The 19,204-nt window shown below is 41.1% G+C and overlaps 1 protein-coding gene across 2 annotated transcripts in view; it reads right to left on the minus strand.

Moving 5' to 3' along the window:
* Nucleotides 1–19,204, minus strand: part of LOC117464930 (V-type proton ATPase 116 kDa subunit a 1-like) — a 50,135-nt gene that overhangs the window by 14,226 nt on the left and 16,705 nt on the right. The window contains exons 19-21 of one of the 2 annotated variants that reach the window (XM_034107705.1): nucleotides 18,390–18,407; nucleotides 16,451–16,568; nucleotides 10,128–10,299 (exon numbers count right to left, since the gene is read on the minus strand). In XM_034107705.1, the coding sequence (XP_033963596.1) occupies nucleotides 10,128–10,299; nucleotides 16,451–16,568; nucleotides 18,390–18,407 (308 nt within the window). The remainder of the gene's footprint in view (nucleotides 1–10,127; nucleotides 10,300–16,450; nucleotides 16,569–18,389; nucleotides 18,408–19,204) is intronic. The other variant, XM_034107706.1, reaches the window with a different exon arrangement.

A 19,204-nucleotide genomic window follows, 5' to 3' on the forward strand; every position in this document is an offset into this window, starting at 1 on the left:
AGTCTTTGAATTATTATAATTTTATTCAAGTTTAAAATTCTAGTAGCTTGACATTTTTGAGGTGGATGGGAATGCCATTCATTTTACAAATATTTGGTAGTAAACTAAAGTATTGAACAAATCAAAATGTTGCAGATGAAAGGTCAGAAGATCAAAAGTTATAACAATTAATCCTGAGGGGAACAGGGATGTCTAAACCACATTTTTGGTAAGCTATCCAAAAGGCAGACATTTTATTCTGGACCAAATTGGTGGATCGGACAAACACTGCTATCAGGATGATTCCAATAAGACTGCTGTGCACCTTCAGTGATATACATCTTGTCAGGGTGAAGACATCCAAGGAAGATAACATGCATTTGGCTTTTATGTCTTTAAGGCAGGGCACATTCCATTAAAGCAAGTCAAAGTCAAATTCTCCCACACAACAACTGAATTACCCTCTACGCAGCATACAGTAGGTCTCTGTCTTATTAGCATCACATGACACTGACTGGCTGATATATGATTGTAATAAACAGCCATAGTCGGCCTTGCTTCTCAGTGAACTCACACACAGGCTGGAAGTCATTCTACCAAAGCTTTTGTGTGGACATAAAAAACTCACAGTAGTACAGGATGTACCGCAGAGTACATGGTACACTCCAACATGTGTATTGTTTCCATGTGTTGTCTGAGGTCAGACTGAGCCTGTTAGTTATGCTGCTACCATTCAGTAAGACTTGTTCAAGTTAAAAGGGATGATGGGGGTTTATAGTTTGCAAACAATTACTTTTGAAAGGTAAATAAATAATAGATCATGTCCTAAAACTCAATTGATCAGTAAATAGCATTAATGAGAACACATGGTTGGTTGCTGGGTGATGATGCCATTGACTGATTTTGACCGTTTGAGACCAAAAAATGTATGGAAAAAAATAAATGTATAATAAACTTATTGAAATGTTCAACTGTAGACACCACTATTAAATCTCTTGATGAATGCATTATAAATATATCTAACAGCAGACGGGATGGATTATTAGGAAGTCAGAAACCCACTTGTGAATTACCAACATGTATTGCTCGATAACGACTCAAATAGAGAGGACACACAAGTCAATGAGAGTTGAAACATTGTGTTTGTATGTTATCGATAAAGTAGTGCAGGTATAGTCATTAACCTTTCATAAAAGTTCCTTTTTATAAAGTGGTCACTACAATCACTACACTGGTTTGTCGGATAAAGGTGTCGCTGCAGTACCGAGCAGCATCGGGGAAATCCAAGTGGAACTCTTTTCACATGCAGGAACATATTTCTGGCTCCATGTTCCACACCAGAGACCAGCGGACACACCAGATGCTTAGCTAGTGGAAGCTAACTTTTACAAATCCTTCAACTCCTTTTGTTGCTTGTAGAGAATAAAACACATGGCAGCAGTGAAGAAGTGCTCTGAGAGTCAGGAGATGGGACACGTTTACAAGCTTAGATTGCCATGTGAACAAATATGGCCGCTGAGAGCCGGAGCAGTCATATCTCTTCCATTATTACATGGCTTAGTTATATACTCGATTCTGATTGGTCAATCCGGACATTTGAGAGGTCAATATGACAGTAGTACAGACTACTGTTAAGCAGTATAATGACCGTTGCTAAGGAGGATCAAGATAGAGAAAGAAAATATGTTAAAAGCTCTGGACATCAGTTAAATCAACAGCAGCAGACAGACAGGAAGTAAACACTAACAGGAACACGGTATGGGCTCTGTAGTGTTTAAGGACTTGTTTGTGTAAAATACATGTTGAACCGACGATCAGTCACAGGAAACATCAATCAGAGCTGCCTTGTTGTCGGAGTTCCAGACGTTGGTGCGCCGTGAAACAGAGTTTTATATTCTTTTCAGGTTGATATTATTCAAGCTGTGACTTCCGCATTATCAACATCCCTCCGCTTTGCGTCGGGCCCGTGATCAGCCTGTCGGGCCTTTTTTTTCCAATAATGACCGCCTCGCTGCACATTATCCCTTACTTAAAACTAATCGGTGATGTGCTGCAGTCTCATTCAGGAAGCGTTATATTCAATTCATATGTGATCAAGTGTGTCAGGTGTCTGGTTCTTTAGATCAAGAAACACAGCACGGGTTCTGTTCATTTTGACTATGAGGTTTCTTAAGTAAAGTGGTTATCATATTCAAATGAAAACATCATCCCACAGATGTTTATGTTATTTATAATCCACAATGAAATGATTTGACTAGTTTACATTCTAATACTAGAAATGATCTTTTAAGAGAGCATATCCATTTAAAAAAAAATGAAGAAAGAAAGCCGGAGTTAATCAAGCTCAAGCTCAAAGTGATCCGGTTTGATCCAGTTACAGATTGTAGGAAGGTGTTTGTACAGTGAACTGCACGAATGTTTTGATGCATCTGCAGACAACTGTAAAACACTTATCTTCTAGTCTGGGTTTTTGCAAAACATTGTTGCTGATATTTCTTTCTGTGGAGTATCTTCACATGTGTCCTAAACACACTGAATGTACCTGCATCCACAGTTAGGATACTGTCATTCTTCAACCCTGACTTCTAACGTCTTCATTTAAGAGGAAAACACATTTTGAGTTCCTGCTGGTTCCTGGCCTGTGAGAGCAAGGGGAGTGCCCAGGAATGTCTCCCAGCTGTGGCAAATATTTGGCCGCCCGAGCTGTGAGAGGGCAGCACTTAAAAAGAGGAAAGAAATGAGAGATCCTCTCATCTGCCTGCGCACACAGCGCTGGAGGTGGAACAAATGCTCGTACCTACAGTAACACACACTCAGTGTTACGACTTACTCCAGTGTGTGTGTGTGTGTGTGTGTGTGTGTGTGTGTGTGTGTGTGTGTGTGTGTGTGTGTGTGTGTGTGTGTGTGTGTGTGTGTGTGTGTGTGTGTGTGTGTGCGTGCGTGCGTGCGTGCGTGCGTGCGTGCGTGCGTGCGTGCGTTCGTGTGTGTGTGTGTGTGTGTGTGTGTGTGTGTGTGTGTGTGTGTGTGTGTGTGTGTGTGTGTGTGTGTGTGTGTGTGTGTGTGTGTGTGTGTGTGTGTGTGTGTGTGTGTGCAGATAACTCATCAGCGTGGGTGTGTGAAGAGCAGCCTGCTGTTTACTTTGAACATGACTATTTCCATTCACTCACCTCTGTGAAAAATGCTCCACTACTGTTTTTAACCTTAGCGCAGAGCTGTGGAGCCGACACACTGCTGCTTTATTAACAAAGGGCCCCACTTTCACACAGAGACACACACACTGAGTTACCACAGCCTCCTCATGTGGGCCACTGAAGAGTAACACACTCACTTCTGGGAGAAAAGATCAGATGTAATCATGTTGTGTTGGCCGAAGCACTGAGGTCCATTCTGTTCATGTGGCTTGAACTTTAAATTCTACTTTCATTGTACAGCTGTGCATACAGTTAATATGTTACCTGAGTATAAGCACTACACACAACTATTATTACATTTTTAAGTATTTTAGTACAGGGGCCAAAACACTTGCAGTAATGTGCAGCGTTTTGTGCAACTCTGTGCATGTTTCCTCTAGTTGGTAAATGTTGATGTTTCTTCACTTGCATGTGTTTTGGGATATATGTGTTTTTTGAATGGCATTGTTTTTAAACTCGTTCCTTGTGTTTTGTAGCATGGTCACACCTGTCAGCCACCGTATTAAAGAATGAGGTTCTTTCTATCTTCTACTAGTACATTCCATTAACAGACCAGAGCCAACAATGCTTTGATCCACACCCCTCACAATCTTTTGACTTCTCCATGGTTTCAGCCTGGGCTAACATATTTGAGATCATGAAAATACTGTTGTTGCTGTGTAGTAAAGAAATAAGGAAATATTTGTGATATGTTCTTAGTTTTTCCCTGCACAGCGATTTGTGTCCAAATCCTAGCATAACGTGCGAGTGCTGAGGATACCAATAGAGGAAGGGTAAACAGTGTACAAGAGTTTTGGAGAACATTGTCATAGAAACCATATTTTTTTTCTGGTGGTGTGCTAGCATCCACCAACTCATGACATGAGCTGGGGGTTTCTAAAAATATCTATATATTTTGTTATGAGAGTTCTTGTTGTTGCCTCCCACATTAGCAGCTGCTGATAATCAATGTGTTGTTTGGCCTCCAGTCAGCCTTAGCTTCTGCATGTATACTGTTTCTGGTTACACTCAGCTACTTCAACACTTTCCTGCAAGAAAGCTTTGTACACCATGGCCTCCAGCCATGTGTGAGGCAGAGAGGGTGGATTATACAACACACTGTAGAATTCTCGGGAGATCAACACAGTGTGCATAAAAGAAATCTGAGCTCATATTTGAAAGGTGGTCACGCTCGTTTACAGGAACGACAGACAGACAGAGGACAGACAGAGGACAGACAGAGGACAGACAGAGGACAGACAGAGGACAGGTTCGACTTAACCCTACTTACAGCATTAACACCATCCAACAGAAATACACAGGATATATTTCCCTCTCCTTGTTTATCCGTCTCAGAGTCATGACGTGAGGCTCTGTGCTGCGAGCAGGAACCAGACCAGGAGGATTAGAGCAAACACATTTGTTGCTTCCACTTAATAGCTTTAATAAGACTTGATAAGTCAAACTGAAATGCAGCAGGGTGCACCTGATCTTAATGCTATTTTGCCACATGCCTGACATGTCCAATGGACTGGATAATATCAGTCCTTTAATTCAGTCCCAAAATATCAACTTGTGTACTGTGATTAGGGTTGCAACATTCTGGGAATTTTCAAAGATAGAAACTTTCAACGGGAATTAACGGGAATAAACTGGGAATTTTCTAAATTGAAGGTTGGCTCTTCATAGGAAACTTAAATATAGTTGGGGAAAGTATATTTTAGCATAATCTTGACTAAAACAAACAGATGCCATTCAAGTACACTTGAATATCCATACCATAGCACACTGCTTACTGCATGGCTATTGAAACCACACAAAGGTTCGCAACAGGCTCACAAATGTGAGAGTGGAAAAACTGGTTGGCATTCGGGCAAACCTAAGGCTCTCTGAGCCGGACACAGAGCCATCCTCAACAAGGCTGGACAGTGACACTGAAGAGGAAGAGGGTGATGTTGATGAGGCCCAGGAAGAGCCCGTTGACTGAAAGGGTTTAGCAAAAATGTAGAGGATAGCTTGAAGGAAGATTTGCATGTTTAATGGGACTTTTTGGAGGGAGAAGGGCTCTTTTCATTTAACATTTTGAAAGGGATTTTTGGATTGGGGGTGCATTTTTGTTCATTTTGTAATGAGTGGGGTTGGGGGAGATGAGTAACATTTAAAGGGGACATATCATGCTATATTTGAAAAATATATTGTAGGGCCATGCCTATATAAAGTATATAAATATAGTTTTTTTTTCAAAATACCAAACAGATCCTGCATTTTAGCCATGCCTCATTTCGCTCTATTTGCTCTTTCCAGCGCTGTTTTTGCAGGGGGCTGATTCTGTGAGCTGCAGCTGACCACGCCCCCCTGCAGGAGAGGGGAGCGCGCTTTGAGATCAGCTGCTAGGCTGCAGCGGGGAGAAGAGGGGGACAAAAAGAGATCTTCGTCCACCGTGTTTTATTCTTATAGAAGTAAGAGGAGAAGTAATGGGGCAGAAACCGTCCTTTTTACGCAGCGGTCCAGACATAGACATCAAACGGCGACACATATTCAGTTGCCAGTTACTTTGGCATTAGGGCAGGGATATCTAGATACTTTCCAAGGTTTGACATAATGAATTGTGCTACTTTTAAAGCAAGCAACGATGTTTTCAAATCTGTAATAAAAAATCTCCTCAAAAACGCTATCGAAGCAGTTCCTGCCGTTGCTACGTTAGTTCAAACAGTAACAACGGACTATTTTTCTTAGCGGATGCATGTCAATTTAAATCAATACAACTATTTTTTAAATCAATAAAATCATTTTTTAAATCCATAAAAGCATTTCAATTAATATTGGGAGTCATGTCGTTACTTTGTCGAGAATGTGGCCATGTGTAATAAGCGGGATAATGTGCACATTGCACATTGCATAATGTGCCTTCATGCCGATCTAGATCCCTCCGCTTCGCGTCGGGCTCCTGATCAGCTGTCGGTGTTCTTTTCCCCATAATGACGGCGTCGCTGCACATTATCCCTTACATGTGATTATATAGAGTCATTATTCATTTGTTTTAAAGCAGGAGGTGCAAACGCTTGCCTCGGGGAGGGAGAAAAAGAGCCACAGCGGAGAATAAACAGAAGGGCAACCATGGCAACCATGCAAGGGAAGTCTTCTTCGCTGCTTTTGTGGCAGACTACAGCGCCACTTACAGGCCTGACATATGTACTACAGCGTCTCCAGCGCTTTCGAGCTGCAATGGCCGACCGTGGCCCAACCTCTCATTCCCCTGATAGGTGGTGAATTGTCCACTAAGCGGAGCACCACTTTTGTGACTTAGAAAATAATTCAAATCTGGGTCAGTCTGGATCAGATCCGTTACAGTTCCTTTTTTTTAGAGATTTGGGTATGGAGGAAAAGAGAGAGGGTTGTGTTTTCTGACACTTGGTGAGTTCCCTGACACACCGGGGACACATATTCATGTATAAAAGACGTACAACCAGTGGCGTTTCTATATGTACAAAAGTGGTGGGGCACAAAAAACATAGATGTCTATATATAAGCTTCTGCAGAGAGGTTCATGGCTGGCGAGGCACTGGCACTGACTCTTCAGGTTTACAAATATTATATTTTGACCTAAATCAAAATATAATATTATTTTCAAAAGCCTCTTTAGTCTGATGCTTCAATTAATTTTAAACAGACAGTTCAACAGCAGGATACCCAAAAAATGTAATTTTATCATTTAAATATTTAATTGTTCTCTCTTAGTAAGATCCCATTTTCAATAAAATTGTGGTCTTACCTTGACTTGAAGATTAAGTCCATTTGCCTATCATTCTGGACAAACATCTCTATTACTTTTTGTAAAAGTCCTCCCTATCTTCTTGTAGTTTCAAAAGTCTATCATAAATCTAATCGATAGATTTATGATTCGAAAATGATAAAAGTAGGATATTATCCGGCTGAACAAAACGTGCATTTATCTAATAGGTACGTTTCCCACAGATCTTATTTTGAGCTATTTTCTAAAATCCTATGGAGAAATCTCATTGCTTTTTTGTGGAGGGAAGCCATGCGCAGCTTACTTCCTGGTTTTAGGACGCGTCTCTCTCCTCCTCTTCACACACCACACTTTTCGCGGCACACGTACTTACAGCCAATCAGCTCTGAATGATGTGAGATGACGTATGGTGGGGATGGCAGCACTATGCCCCTATGGTCATTATTTTTTGCCACACACATTAAATAGGAAAATACTCTGAGCATGCGCAGTGTAGTTTTTACAGTCACCATTTACTTAGACAGTGAGAGGGAGGGGCAGGATCGGGTTTTGTCCCACATGGCTCAAAACAGCTCAATAGGCACACACTGTAGACACTAATTAGAAGAACACAGACTAAAACAGCAATGTACAGACGAATCAGATGATTAAACATGATCTTAAAATATATTTTATATACACTGAACAAAAATATAAACGGAACACTTTTGTTTTTGCTCCCATTTTTCATGAGATGAACTCAAAGATCTAAAACATTTTCAATATACACAAAATAACCATTTCTCTCAAATATTGTTCACAAATCTGAAAAAATCTGTGATAGTGAGCACTTCTCCTTTGCCGAGATAATCCATCCCACCTCACAGGTGTGGCATATCAAGATGCTGATTATTGTACTGTATTGTATTGTATTATTGTGCCTTAGGCTGGCCACAATAAAAGGCTACTCTGAAACGTGCATTTTTGCTTTATTGGGGAGGTCTGGGGGGGGTCTGAAAACCAGTCAGTATCTGGTGTGAGGGGTAGGATTAGGGTTAGGGGTAGGATTAGGGTTAGGGTAATGTTGTGAATCGAGTGGCCTGTGTTCGTCGTCCATAACATACGCCTGCCCATACCATAACCCCACCACCACCATGGGCCACTCAATTCACAACATTACCCTAACCCTAACCCTACCCCTCACACCAGATACTGACTGGTTTTTGGACCCCCCCATACTGGTTTTTGGACCCCCCCCTCATTTTTTTTATATTATCTCAATATTCTGTTGAAATTTCATGTTTCTTGTTTAATTTTGCATCGAATATTTCCAAAATCCCCCAGCTTAACTTCCCATGGAAACTTTCCGCAAATTTACCAGAAAGTTTCCGCCCCTTTGCAACCCTAACTGTGATCAACCATACCGTTTTTAATCATCTTTTAAATACACTAGTACTGTACCTGCATTTTTGTACCATTTTGTGTTGTAAAAATCTCATGTATTCACTTGATATGTACTGTAGCTGGATGTCAGCTGGGTTAACCTAGCTTAGCATAAAGGCTGAAAACCAATCCCCCAGGAAGAGAGCCTACCGTTGAAGCACATTTTCATAGTGGCCAAACGGCGATAGTACACTTACGTTCTGTGACATCATTTGGGCCCAACAAATATTTTTTTGTAAGTTATATCTGTAACTCAGCGCATCATTTTTTAGCTTAATCTACTACCCAGTTCCAACACTTTTATAGCCCTTATTTAAATCATTATGGTCTAAAATGCACTAAAAGCTGAGATGTTTTCCCTCTATTTAATTTTACTGAGCCGAGGGCAGGAAATCGAAGGCGGGGCTAAAGGAAAACTCGCACTGAGCACGCTCTATGGGCCCATTTACAGGTGACTTTTTCATCTACAATCGCTCCATTTTGGGCTTCATATGCCACTGAGCAACTCTTTTTAATCATTTTAATTTTCTTAAATGTGTGCATACTCTAAACTGTATAAACAAATATGTATTATTATTATACCCTATACATACACAACTTCTGTCTTCTTCTTCTATCTCATTACCAAAACCTGTCCATAGACATTTGAACACCTGGCAAATCACTCAAAACTGCTTCAGAGGTAGTTTCCACACACACACACACACATACACACGCACACACACACACACACACACACACACACACACACACACACACACACACACACACACACACACACACACACACACACACACACACACACACACACACACACACACACACACACACACACAGGCCTAAGAAATATGATGGTGATATGTCCTAATCTGGTTAATTTCTTAAATTTGATTTGCACAACTATCACAATGAGAATACGGAAGGTCCGATTGGTGTAGCTTACAGAAAAAAACCTTTTAAGACACTTCCTGCATACCACAAGAGGTAATTTGAATATAGATAATTTTACAGTTTTGATGAATTGAGACCCTTGATCCACCTGTTTTCTCCCTCAGACTATAGCAATACTTTTTTAATAAAACCATCTCACAGAGAACCTCAGTGCTTGTATAAAACAGACACTGAGTGCTGATAAATCACTGGATTTAGATAATGATGCACTCCGTGCAGAAAGGGATGTTCCCCTCAGGATACTGAACATTTACAACACCTCCTCCTCAGAGTTATCAGCACTACGTCTCATAGCTTGAAACACTGTTAAAAAAGTACTCATTTACATTATTCATGTATACAGCTGCTACCTTCCAACAAGATGAATGCCTTGTAATACCTGTTGATACACATGTTTTATTACTGCATGGCTGAATCAAGCAATAGTAATCCCATACAGTAAGTGTGCCCCTGCTGCAGGGCAGTCCATGACTTCTGCATGTCAGTACAGTTTACACTAGATCAGCAGGGTGGAGGTGGTGCTAGGAGGCGATGGAGCGAGAGTGAGAGGTTATCTGGAGGCCTGTTCTCTCAGTTTGTAACCACTGTGGGCCAGGAATGTTTTTTTTCAAACATACCTCGTGTGCATGTTAAAGTGAAGAAGTGCAGCTTTAGCAGAGATCTTTGGATCAGGAGGTGAACAATGACAGCTTGCTGAGTGTATGTTTCTCTTAATATGGGATTCATTAACGGCATGCGAGAGTTGTGCATGTTATGTGAATACTTTGCAATTAATGGATTGCATGGAGGCTGTGTGGTGGGGTTAAGTCATACTGGAATGTGTCAATGTTGTAATATGTGTGTGTGTTACTAACCAGTGCAGACGCAGGGCGTGCAGGAACGCTGACAGCCCCTCCATGACGAGCAGGATGGCAACAGTGAGCGTGGCAAAGGCCGCAAAGATGATTGACAGGCCGAAGAACCCCGCTCCGCTGCGGGAAGACAGACCCAGGTGCATCACCATGGTCCACAGCACCTCCGACAGCTCTGCACACACACACATTACATTAGATGTTATTCAGCTGATGCATTTATCTACAGCCAAACACACACACACACACACACACACACACACACACACACACACACACACACACACACGACAAGGTATACACTCAAATACACAGAACAAGCAGCGGTCTCGTGTGGAAGGACCTATGGGAAGGACATGTTTCTGGTGCCTGTTGCGTGTGGACGGAATACTTTTTTGATAACGATTTTGCTTCGTTTGCGTTACCGTTCTTGTGTGGCTCCAGCCTTAGTGACGTTTGGAGCTGGTCCTAGCTACTTCCACTGGAAAAGAGTTTGCAACAGGGGTGTCGCCTGGACCTGAATACATTCGGGGCTTAGCCCACAGTGGCGCTACAGTGGAATTTTCTACTGCAACACGCACACACACAGTACACCCGCGACTGTTACAATGAAGGCTCGATAATCAGCTCATGGCATATAGGAAGGGGTAAAGTGCTATTTTTTATGAGTGGGGAGTGGACCTCACCTCCTCTAGGGGGTCCGGGGGGATGCTCTCCCGGGAAGATTTATTTTTTAAATATTGAAGTTAAAAGCATCAATCTGGTGCACTCTGAGAGCAACATTAAGAGATCTATGGATACATCTCTCAACACATTACATTACATTTCATTTTAGCTGACGCTTTTATCCAAAGCGACTTACAATTACCAATTACAGGGACATTCTCCCTGGAGTAACTAAGGGCTACGTGCCTTACTCAAGGGCACACTAGTGGTGGTGTTCCAAGCGGGAACACCCATATGAAACAGAACTGTAAACAGATTTCCTTTTTCTTTATGGATATTTTACAAATCACTCTCCTTTTAAACTCTATTCTTGTTTTACTGCCATATAGTAGATTTCACAACTGTTTTTCCTTTATTCTCTTATTTTTTTTAGAACTATAATGATCATATGAAGGTGTGCCGCAGAGATAATCTTTTGAATAATTTGTGACCAAACCGTTTGAGACCCACGGATATAACTTAAGTTAACTATCTAAACACTCAGAGAGTCCTTTAGCTCACCTGAGTCTCTTAGTCTGAGAGGAGAGGACTCTCCTCCAGCTTGTTGTGGAACAAACAGCTCCGTATGTCCGTTAGTGCAGCTAGCTGGCACCGGTCCCCCTCTCCCCTCTCCCCCTCTCCCTCCTCTCTCTCCCTCTCTCCCTCTATCACACTAAATGCGCTATTGCCACACACACACACAGAGCCGAGCTTGAATGACACAAGCAACTCTCTGATTGGTCTGGTGTCTTGCCTCTGTTGCATTCACTGAACACGGGAAATTACAGTTCTGCCGTCCTCTCTTGTGTCATGATGAGGTTCACGTAAAGCACGGTTAATGTATTATATTATTGAGGGAGAATTGTCCGGGGCTACAGAAAAAACATTCGGGGCTTCCAGGCCAGGCGACGCTACTGGTTGGCAACACTGCATTTTGTTTTCCACACTTATTGTTCCACTGTTTCCAATTCAGTTACTGAGGAGAGTAACTGGAAATAAGTTACATTGATACTCTTTAGTTACTTGATAGCTTCTTGGGAAAATAAAAGCGCTAAACCTCTTCCTGTTTTGGCTCACAATATCTGACAGACTTCCTATGTGCTGAAAATGGAGCCTTTATTTCCCCTGTAGGTCTTACTATAGGGAGACCAATTTGCTGCCCTAGGCAAGATTTTAGCTGCCCCCCCCCCCCCCAAATGAAGACACTCACTATGACTCGCGTATGCATGCACGGTTGTGGCATGACCACCAAAACAGAAAGATATGGACACAAGATGTGTTCAAATGTATTTAGTATCCTATCCATTTGAACATGAATTAAGGCGAGACACCCCAGGTGAATAGGGTAATTTTTAACTTAAAGGTATCAGCTAGAAATTTCTCCAGTTAATTACTTACAATAAGGCAATTGTTTTTTGTATTACAAGTTTTCTGAAATAGCATGTTTAAATATGCAAATGATCCATTATCTCATTAAATATGCACATATTTTAACACATTTCAGGAACCGAAATCTGAACTTTGGATAAAGCCAGGTTTAAAATTCTTGTTTCATTTTGTAGTCATATTAGTATCTAAGGCTTTTACAGAAGGGATATTGGATATCACTTTTTATCACTCCATAAATCAGAAAATACTGTCAACAGCCCTAAAATATCAATTTTCGCCATGTTTTTAGGTATACAATGTTGTATAATTCAGGCTATGAATGATATATGAACAAACCCTTCTGTAAAAGCCTTCATAATATTGATAGGAATATAACTGGAAGGTTTGGTGTATGTACGTGCTACTGAAGTTGAAAAAAAGTAGAAGAAAAAACTCATTTTGAGAAAACGACCTTTAAAGATTGCAGTGAGGCGCTAGCTAAACCCTCCTGTTCTTTGGATGACAGCTTGCGCATCGACGCCATAGATGTATAATAAGAACTGGATACAGCGTGGGAGGCGGGGCCTCATTCATTCCTATGAGAGTTGCTCAATGGCGCATGATGACAAAATGGCCCAACTTTTGAGAGAGCGAAACGTCACAGATTACCCGGCATGCCTGAGAAGTACCCGTATGTGCACTCATAGAGCATGCGCAACTTTAACCACGCCGCCCAAAAGGCTCGTTCACATTAAGCACGTGAATTTGCGTACACGTAACAGCACCGCGCGTTCATGACAGCATGGTACTGGATTTATATTAACGAGGCGGCAGTTAGCAGCTAGCGGCTAGCTAGTAAATTATGCTAAGTTACACATCAATCGTTATGTACTTTTATATTACGCTGACATAATATACGCTGTTGCTTGGATATCTAGTGATATCCAAGCAACAAAGCTTCATTTAGCGTGATACTTGTGTGGGTTGTACATGAAACCACTTGGTAATATATAAAAATGTATATGTTGAAGCCTGTTATGATCAATTGTGAGTTAAAACTTTATCTAAAAAGTAAAGCTGATGATGGTGTGATCTGTGGTGGAGTTAAAATAACAATAGCCTATTTCTTTTTTAAATGTGATGGAGTAAAAGGATATTAACTGTGATTATTCATGTTAAGTAGCCCACAAGTAACCTAAAACAATTGCAAGTGCAATAAGAAGCTACAGGAACGTTAATCTACGTCGGTAATATTAACTTTATTTAATACAACATTTACGGTACAAGATTTACATCATACAGCCCATGTAGTATAATATTTTACAAATTATGAATTACAGCAAACATGTGCAATATATCCATTATTACAGCTCCGTGTGCTGGCAGTAAGGCGATATGGGTCCGTTCTTATTGTGCATCCATGGGTAAAGAGAAACGCATGTAGTACTGAACACGTAACTTGAACGTGCAGGGCGGCGCGGTCCCGTGGGTTAGATGCGCGTTCATAATGCCGAGGGAAATAACTCTCAGAATAACGTTATTAGCACATTTTTACAACTTGAGGAACGAATGTTTTTAATAAGGGCTATACAAGTGTTCATACTGGGTAGTTTATTTAGTTTAAAAAAAATTATCCAACGAGTTACAGACCACTCTTTCCCAATGTAAGTCAATGGGAAAAAGTGTTTCCGGGCCCAGCAACCTAAAGGAAGTAGTATCGCCGTTTGACCAGCACGAATATTCTCATCAGACTCCGGCGCACTTTCTGGGGGCTTGATCGACGCACAAGGTATTTCATGTTCGGGTTCATTTGTTTTTTCTATAACCTTGCTTCGTGCAAGTGACAATTGTCTTCTCTGTGAATGTTTTTTTTCGCCGTTCTTTTGCCATTTTGAGATTTCAATTTCTAGCGGAAAGCTAACCAGGAAGTGTTTTAGCACACCACGTGACGCATCTGAACGAATCACGTTGTCAGAAATTGACACCAGCCAATGAGATTTCGTTTCTTGGTTTAAGACCCGCCGCCTACAAAGCCCTTAATGGGCAGGCGCCATCTTACCTTAAATAACTCATTATACCCTACTGTCCTACTAGGGCATTGCGTTCCACGAATGCAGGGTTGTTGGTTGTTCCTAGAGTCTCTAAAAGTACAATGGAAGCCAGAGCCTTTTCTTATCAAGCTCCACATTTGTGGAATCAGCTTCCAGTTTGTGTTCGGGCGGCAGACACCCTATCCATTTTTAAGAGTGCGCTTAAGACCTTCCTTTTTGATAAAGCTTATAGTTAGGGCTGATTAGATTCAGCCCCTAGTTTTGCTGATATAGGCTTAGTTTGTCGGGGGACATCTTACTTCTTCCTTCTCTCTGTCTATACCTGTGTACTCTCATGTTCCGATTAACCCAGCTTCCCCACATTTCTTTATTTTTGGTGTCTATATACGCCGGGATCCGGAGTCATGGATGATCCTGCGGTCCTGTGTCCTGGATCGCGAGCCCTGGATCGCAAGTCGTGGCTGTGGTCCTGGATCATAGGTCCTGGATGGATATCCTCGTGGATTCATCTTCCTATTATACACACATGCATTTCCAAACATTTGGACTACCCATGTTGCAAATGTATTATCTTTTCAATTTACACACGGCATCTATTGCACGTCTGTCCGTCCTGGGAGAGGGATCCCTCCTCTGTTGCTCTCCCTGAGGTTTCTCCCATTTTTCCCTTTAAACTGGGTTTTCTTCTGAAGTTTTTCCTTGTACGATGTGAGGGTCTGAGGACAGAGGGTGTCGTATTGTCATACTGATATTCTGTACACACTGTGAAGACCACTGAGACAAATGTAACATTTGTGATATTGGGCTATATAAATAAACATTGATTGATTGATTGATTGATTGAAGACCCCTTTGTGCTTTCACGATTTGTTGCTGATACAAAGGAAATGACCATATTTGAGAGATTGTGCAGGAGAGACACAGCTTTCCAACGATATCTCTGTTGACATGGTGCACACAGCGGTCGCGGTACTTTATGTTACGTTAGAATGCTAACTTTTGGTGAATTTAGCAAATAGACAAACTATAGTAAAATAAACACTTAAATGTGTATTTTGTACGTTTTCCTTCCAAAAGCCTGAAAGAAAACATGTTATAGAATCAAAAGAGCACAAAATCTCAAAATTGACCAGTACTTGAAAAACGATGTTTTTGCCTGCTGTGTCTCGCCTTAAGTGGGGGGTGGACCTAACCTCCTCTTGGGGGATCCGGGGGCATGCTCCCCCGGGAAGAATCTTTGTTTTAAATTATTGAAGTTAAAAGCATCAGTCTGGTGCACTTTGAGAGCAACGTTAAGAGATCTATGGATACATCTCTCAACACCCATATGAAACAGAACTGTAAACAGATTTTCTTTTTATTTATGGATATTTTACAAATCAATCCCCTTTTAAACTGTATTGTTGTTTATTAATAACAACTTTTTTTTTGAATGTCATATAGTATTTTATACTAAGAGAATAGATGAAAATCTATTCTCTTATTTTTGTATAACTATAATGATCATATAAAGGTGTGCCTTTACCTCACTGAGCTGAGGTTATCAGAACCTCTCAGTCTTTCAGGAGAGAGCTCTCTAGAGCTTTCCCCCCCGCGGCCGCTTACACAGTAAATTCCAATGTTAATAAAAGCTGTATACGTTTTTTGGGAGTTTGATTTATTTTAAATTAACACAAATACAAAATTAAAACCTATAATTGCACACTAAAACCATTATTTCAAAAAAAGAACTATTTCACATAAACCTCTGGTTTTTACTGGGGCTGGGGCGGTTCAACTTGATTTTTGGGGGGGGGGGGGGATGCCATAGTTTATGGGCACTGTACGGAATATAGGCATAGTTCTGTTAGTATAAGATAATAAGATGTATTTGTTGATCCAAAATCGGAAAATTGTGTTGTTATTAAATAAAACAAATATATATATTTTTTTCTAACTTTTTTTTTCCGGCACCACCCATTGATTGATGCGCCCTTAGCATTCACCTATACTGCCTATGCCAAGGGCCGGCCCTGGGTCTTAGCTGATGGCAGACAGAATTCCATTACAGGGAACCAATCTAAACACTGAAGGTGTCATTATTCTACTGTCGTTAGATTTGTGAGGTTGTTGTGATAAGTTATAGCAGAAAACATGTCTATTGCCAATTTAAATTACGTTTTTTTAAATAAAATGTTTCATGCTTGTGTATGTTTTACTCACGTGCATGAGCCAGGCTGAGGGCCCAGAGGCGCAGGTACGAGGCTGTGTTGGAGATACATCCCAGACAGTACTCAATGGTGTGGATGGCCTGGTGAACAGCGACATCACCAAAGTCAAACTGTGGTGGAACAACAAGATGGTGAGCACACCCAGCGTAGTTATAGCAACAGACACGTGTTTGTTTTTCTACATTCAGTGGCATTGAGCTGATAACTGTCACAGTATTCACTTCAGCCTTGCTCAGGGATATCTCCTTGGTGCTAATGAGGGAAAACACTGCCTGTTTACTTTTCCTTACCGCCCGAAGGTTGAACTGATAACCTTCAGGGCACCACAGCATCCACTGAGTTTCAACTTGAAACCAACTTTAAGGAACTATGATCACAACAGGAGCTTTGATTAGGTAGGCTACTGTTGAGATTAAGTATTGCACATACTTAAAGAACGGTGATACATTTTAAGATCATGTCACTGTTTAAATATAAAAATGTGAATAAATGAACACACTTCAACACAGTTGTTTTTTGAAGGTACTGACTGCAATAGTAAATATTGCATAAAAAGAATATAGCTGAACAATTTCCAGTGTGTTATCTTATCATACATATGAGTCATCATAGCTTATCAACTGTGGGGTGTCGAAAAGAAACACTTTACTCTCTACTTAGCACTGATATGATTATTACCCAGTGGTGCCAGTCAGCATGTTGCCAATGACAACAATGAGCTGCCAGCAGGGCATGAACCATGGAAATGAGCGTTATCATCTTAATTAGTTTCTGCTTTGACCTTTGACCCCTGCCTAGGCCTGTAGCGCTGATCGGACAGAAGACAAAGAGCAAAGGAGCTTGTTTAAGTTTGTTCCTTCTGTTTTCCCCAGCTAGATCACAGCTGTTTGTGTGTTGCAAAGCCAGCACAGTTCCTCCGTTCTCTGCTTCCTGGAGCAAGCCTTTCCTGTACGAGGCGGGCAGGGGGGGAACATGGGACTCTAATGATCTGAGCGGCTCTTGTTGGCTTTGGCTTTTGCACTGGTCTGGTTTCCTCTTTCCATGCTTCTCTTTTGTCCTTGGAGCCGTGAAATAAAGTTCATGGAAGCAGCCCTCATTGTTTCCATTCAAAGGGTCTCCGACATAAGTGGCTAATGAAAACAACCCGGGTTAACAGGCTGTAATGGCAAAATGCACCGGGTAAGGGACTCCGATCAGACATTTTGTGAACAGAAAGTTCAGCTGAACAGTCCCATCATTTAGTCTTTAGACTTGTGTCAGAATGATAACAAAAACTCAGTCCGACTGATTCAGACAGATGCAGAAACAAAAGAAGACTCAGATGCAAAGTTAAATGAGAACATATTTCACAAGGGGGCTGTATTAGCTAAGTGTGGATATACGTAGAGATACTGTTGTTCTCGTGTCAGACTGAAGGCTGTTTTAACCAACACTTGTCTTGTGAATGATTAAACTCGTCCACGCTTAATAATCACCTAAACAGATACACCGACCATCTGAAGAGGTATACATATTGTAAAACATGATCCCACCATATTAATAATATGTAATAGCAACCCTTTTGTTGGTTTTAGACTCATGTGTGGATAGAGGACATAGAGGGTTATTACACTTTTCTGCCTTGTTTTAACAAAGGACATTTAGAGAAATCATCCTACTGATAAACACATGGACTCGTTGCATCGCAGTCGTGTGTTACACCTTTAAAAGATGTTGACAATAAAGACTCCAAGAATGAGCACTGACACAGACACAAATAGAAATCTTCACAATCAAACACGTAAACATGAAGCCTGGTATCGGGAGATGCAGTGTAGGAGGAGAAGAGGCTTAGACAGCAAACTAAAACACACACTTGGCTCTAAAGACACGAACAGATCAGGCAGGGCAGCATCCAGACGTGCTACAAAGAAACAAAACACCATTCTTACCGGCTCTTCTTCTGAGGGCTTGAAAGTAAGAAAAAGTCAAAGGTTAGTGGCAGCATTCAGGAACTGTATGGAACGACAAGGTTACATTCCATTTCCTCAAGTTTGAGAACCTCATCCCAGTCTAACAGGTCTTCATAAAGGAGTTGACCTAACAGTCGGGTTTGGGCATATTGTTGGATAAAGATTTGACTCAAGTCCTTTTGTTTCATTTAAAATGTCTCTCTTTCTCCTTCGGATAGTTACTATAATCTGCATCTATTGTGTAAAGTATTGCGATAGGCATGCAAATGGAAGCCAATGAATTGCATTTGCCTGGTAAGCTAACAGTGAATTATAGATGAAATCAAGTGATATAAATATGGCATGTGAGTACATGGAGACTCACTTTAAACACATGAATACTACCGGGGTCAGCGGTCAGTTTTAGGAACACACGCCACACCTGATTTGAACCAGTGCACCAACAGCTAAATATGTTTAAATTCCCAAAGAACCAGCATTGCCACTGATTAGCAGGTGAAGTCAGTTACTCAAACAAAGACCTAGAGAAAACACAAAAGAAAGTATACCTTTCATATACCAGTGTTAACATGTTCTGTAGTATTTAGTGACCGGAGACAACATACAATATAAACCCCATAACCCTGTTTTTAACTTAGGGCAACATGGAATATCATACCATGAGGACATAATGCATTCTTATAACATTACAGTTATGCAATATGTTATCGCAGCATAAACACTGGAGACATGGGAGACACCGAAGCTCTGAGGCAAACATTGTGGGAGGTGTTTTCATAAATTCCACTCGCTGG

This window comes from Pseudochaenichthys georgianus, chromosome 19 (assembly GCF_902827115.2).
Source record: "Pseudochaenichthys georgianus chromosome 19, fPseGeo1.2, whole genome shotgun sequence".
Lineage (NCBI taxonomy): Eukaryota > Metazoa > Chordata > Actinopteri > Perciformes > Channichthyidae > Pseudochaenichthys > Pseudochaenichthys georgianus.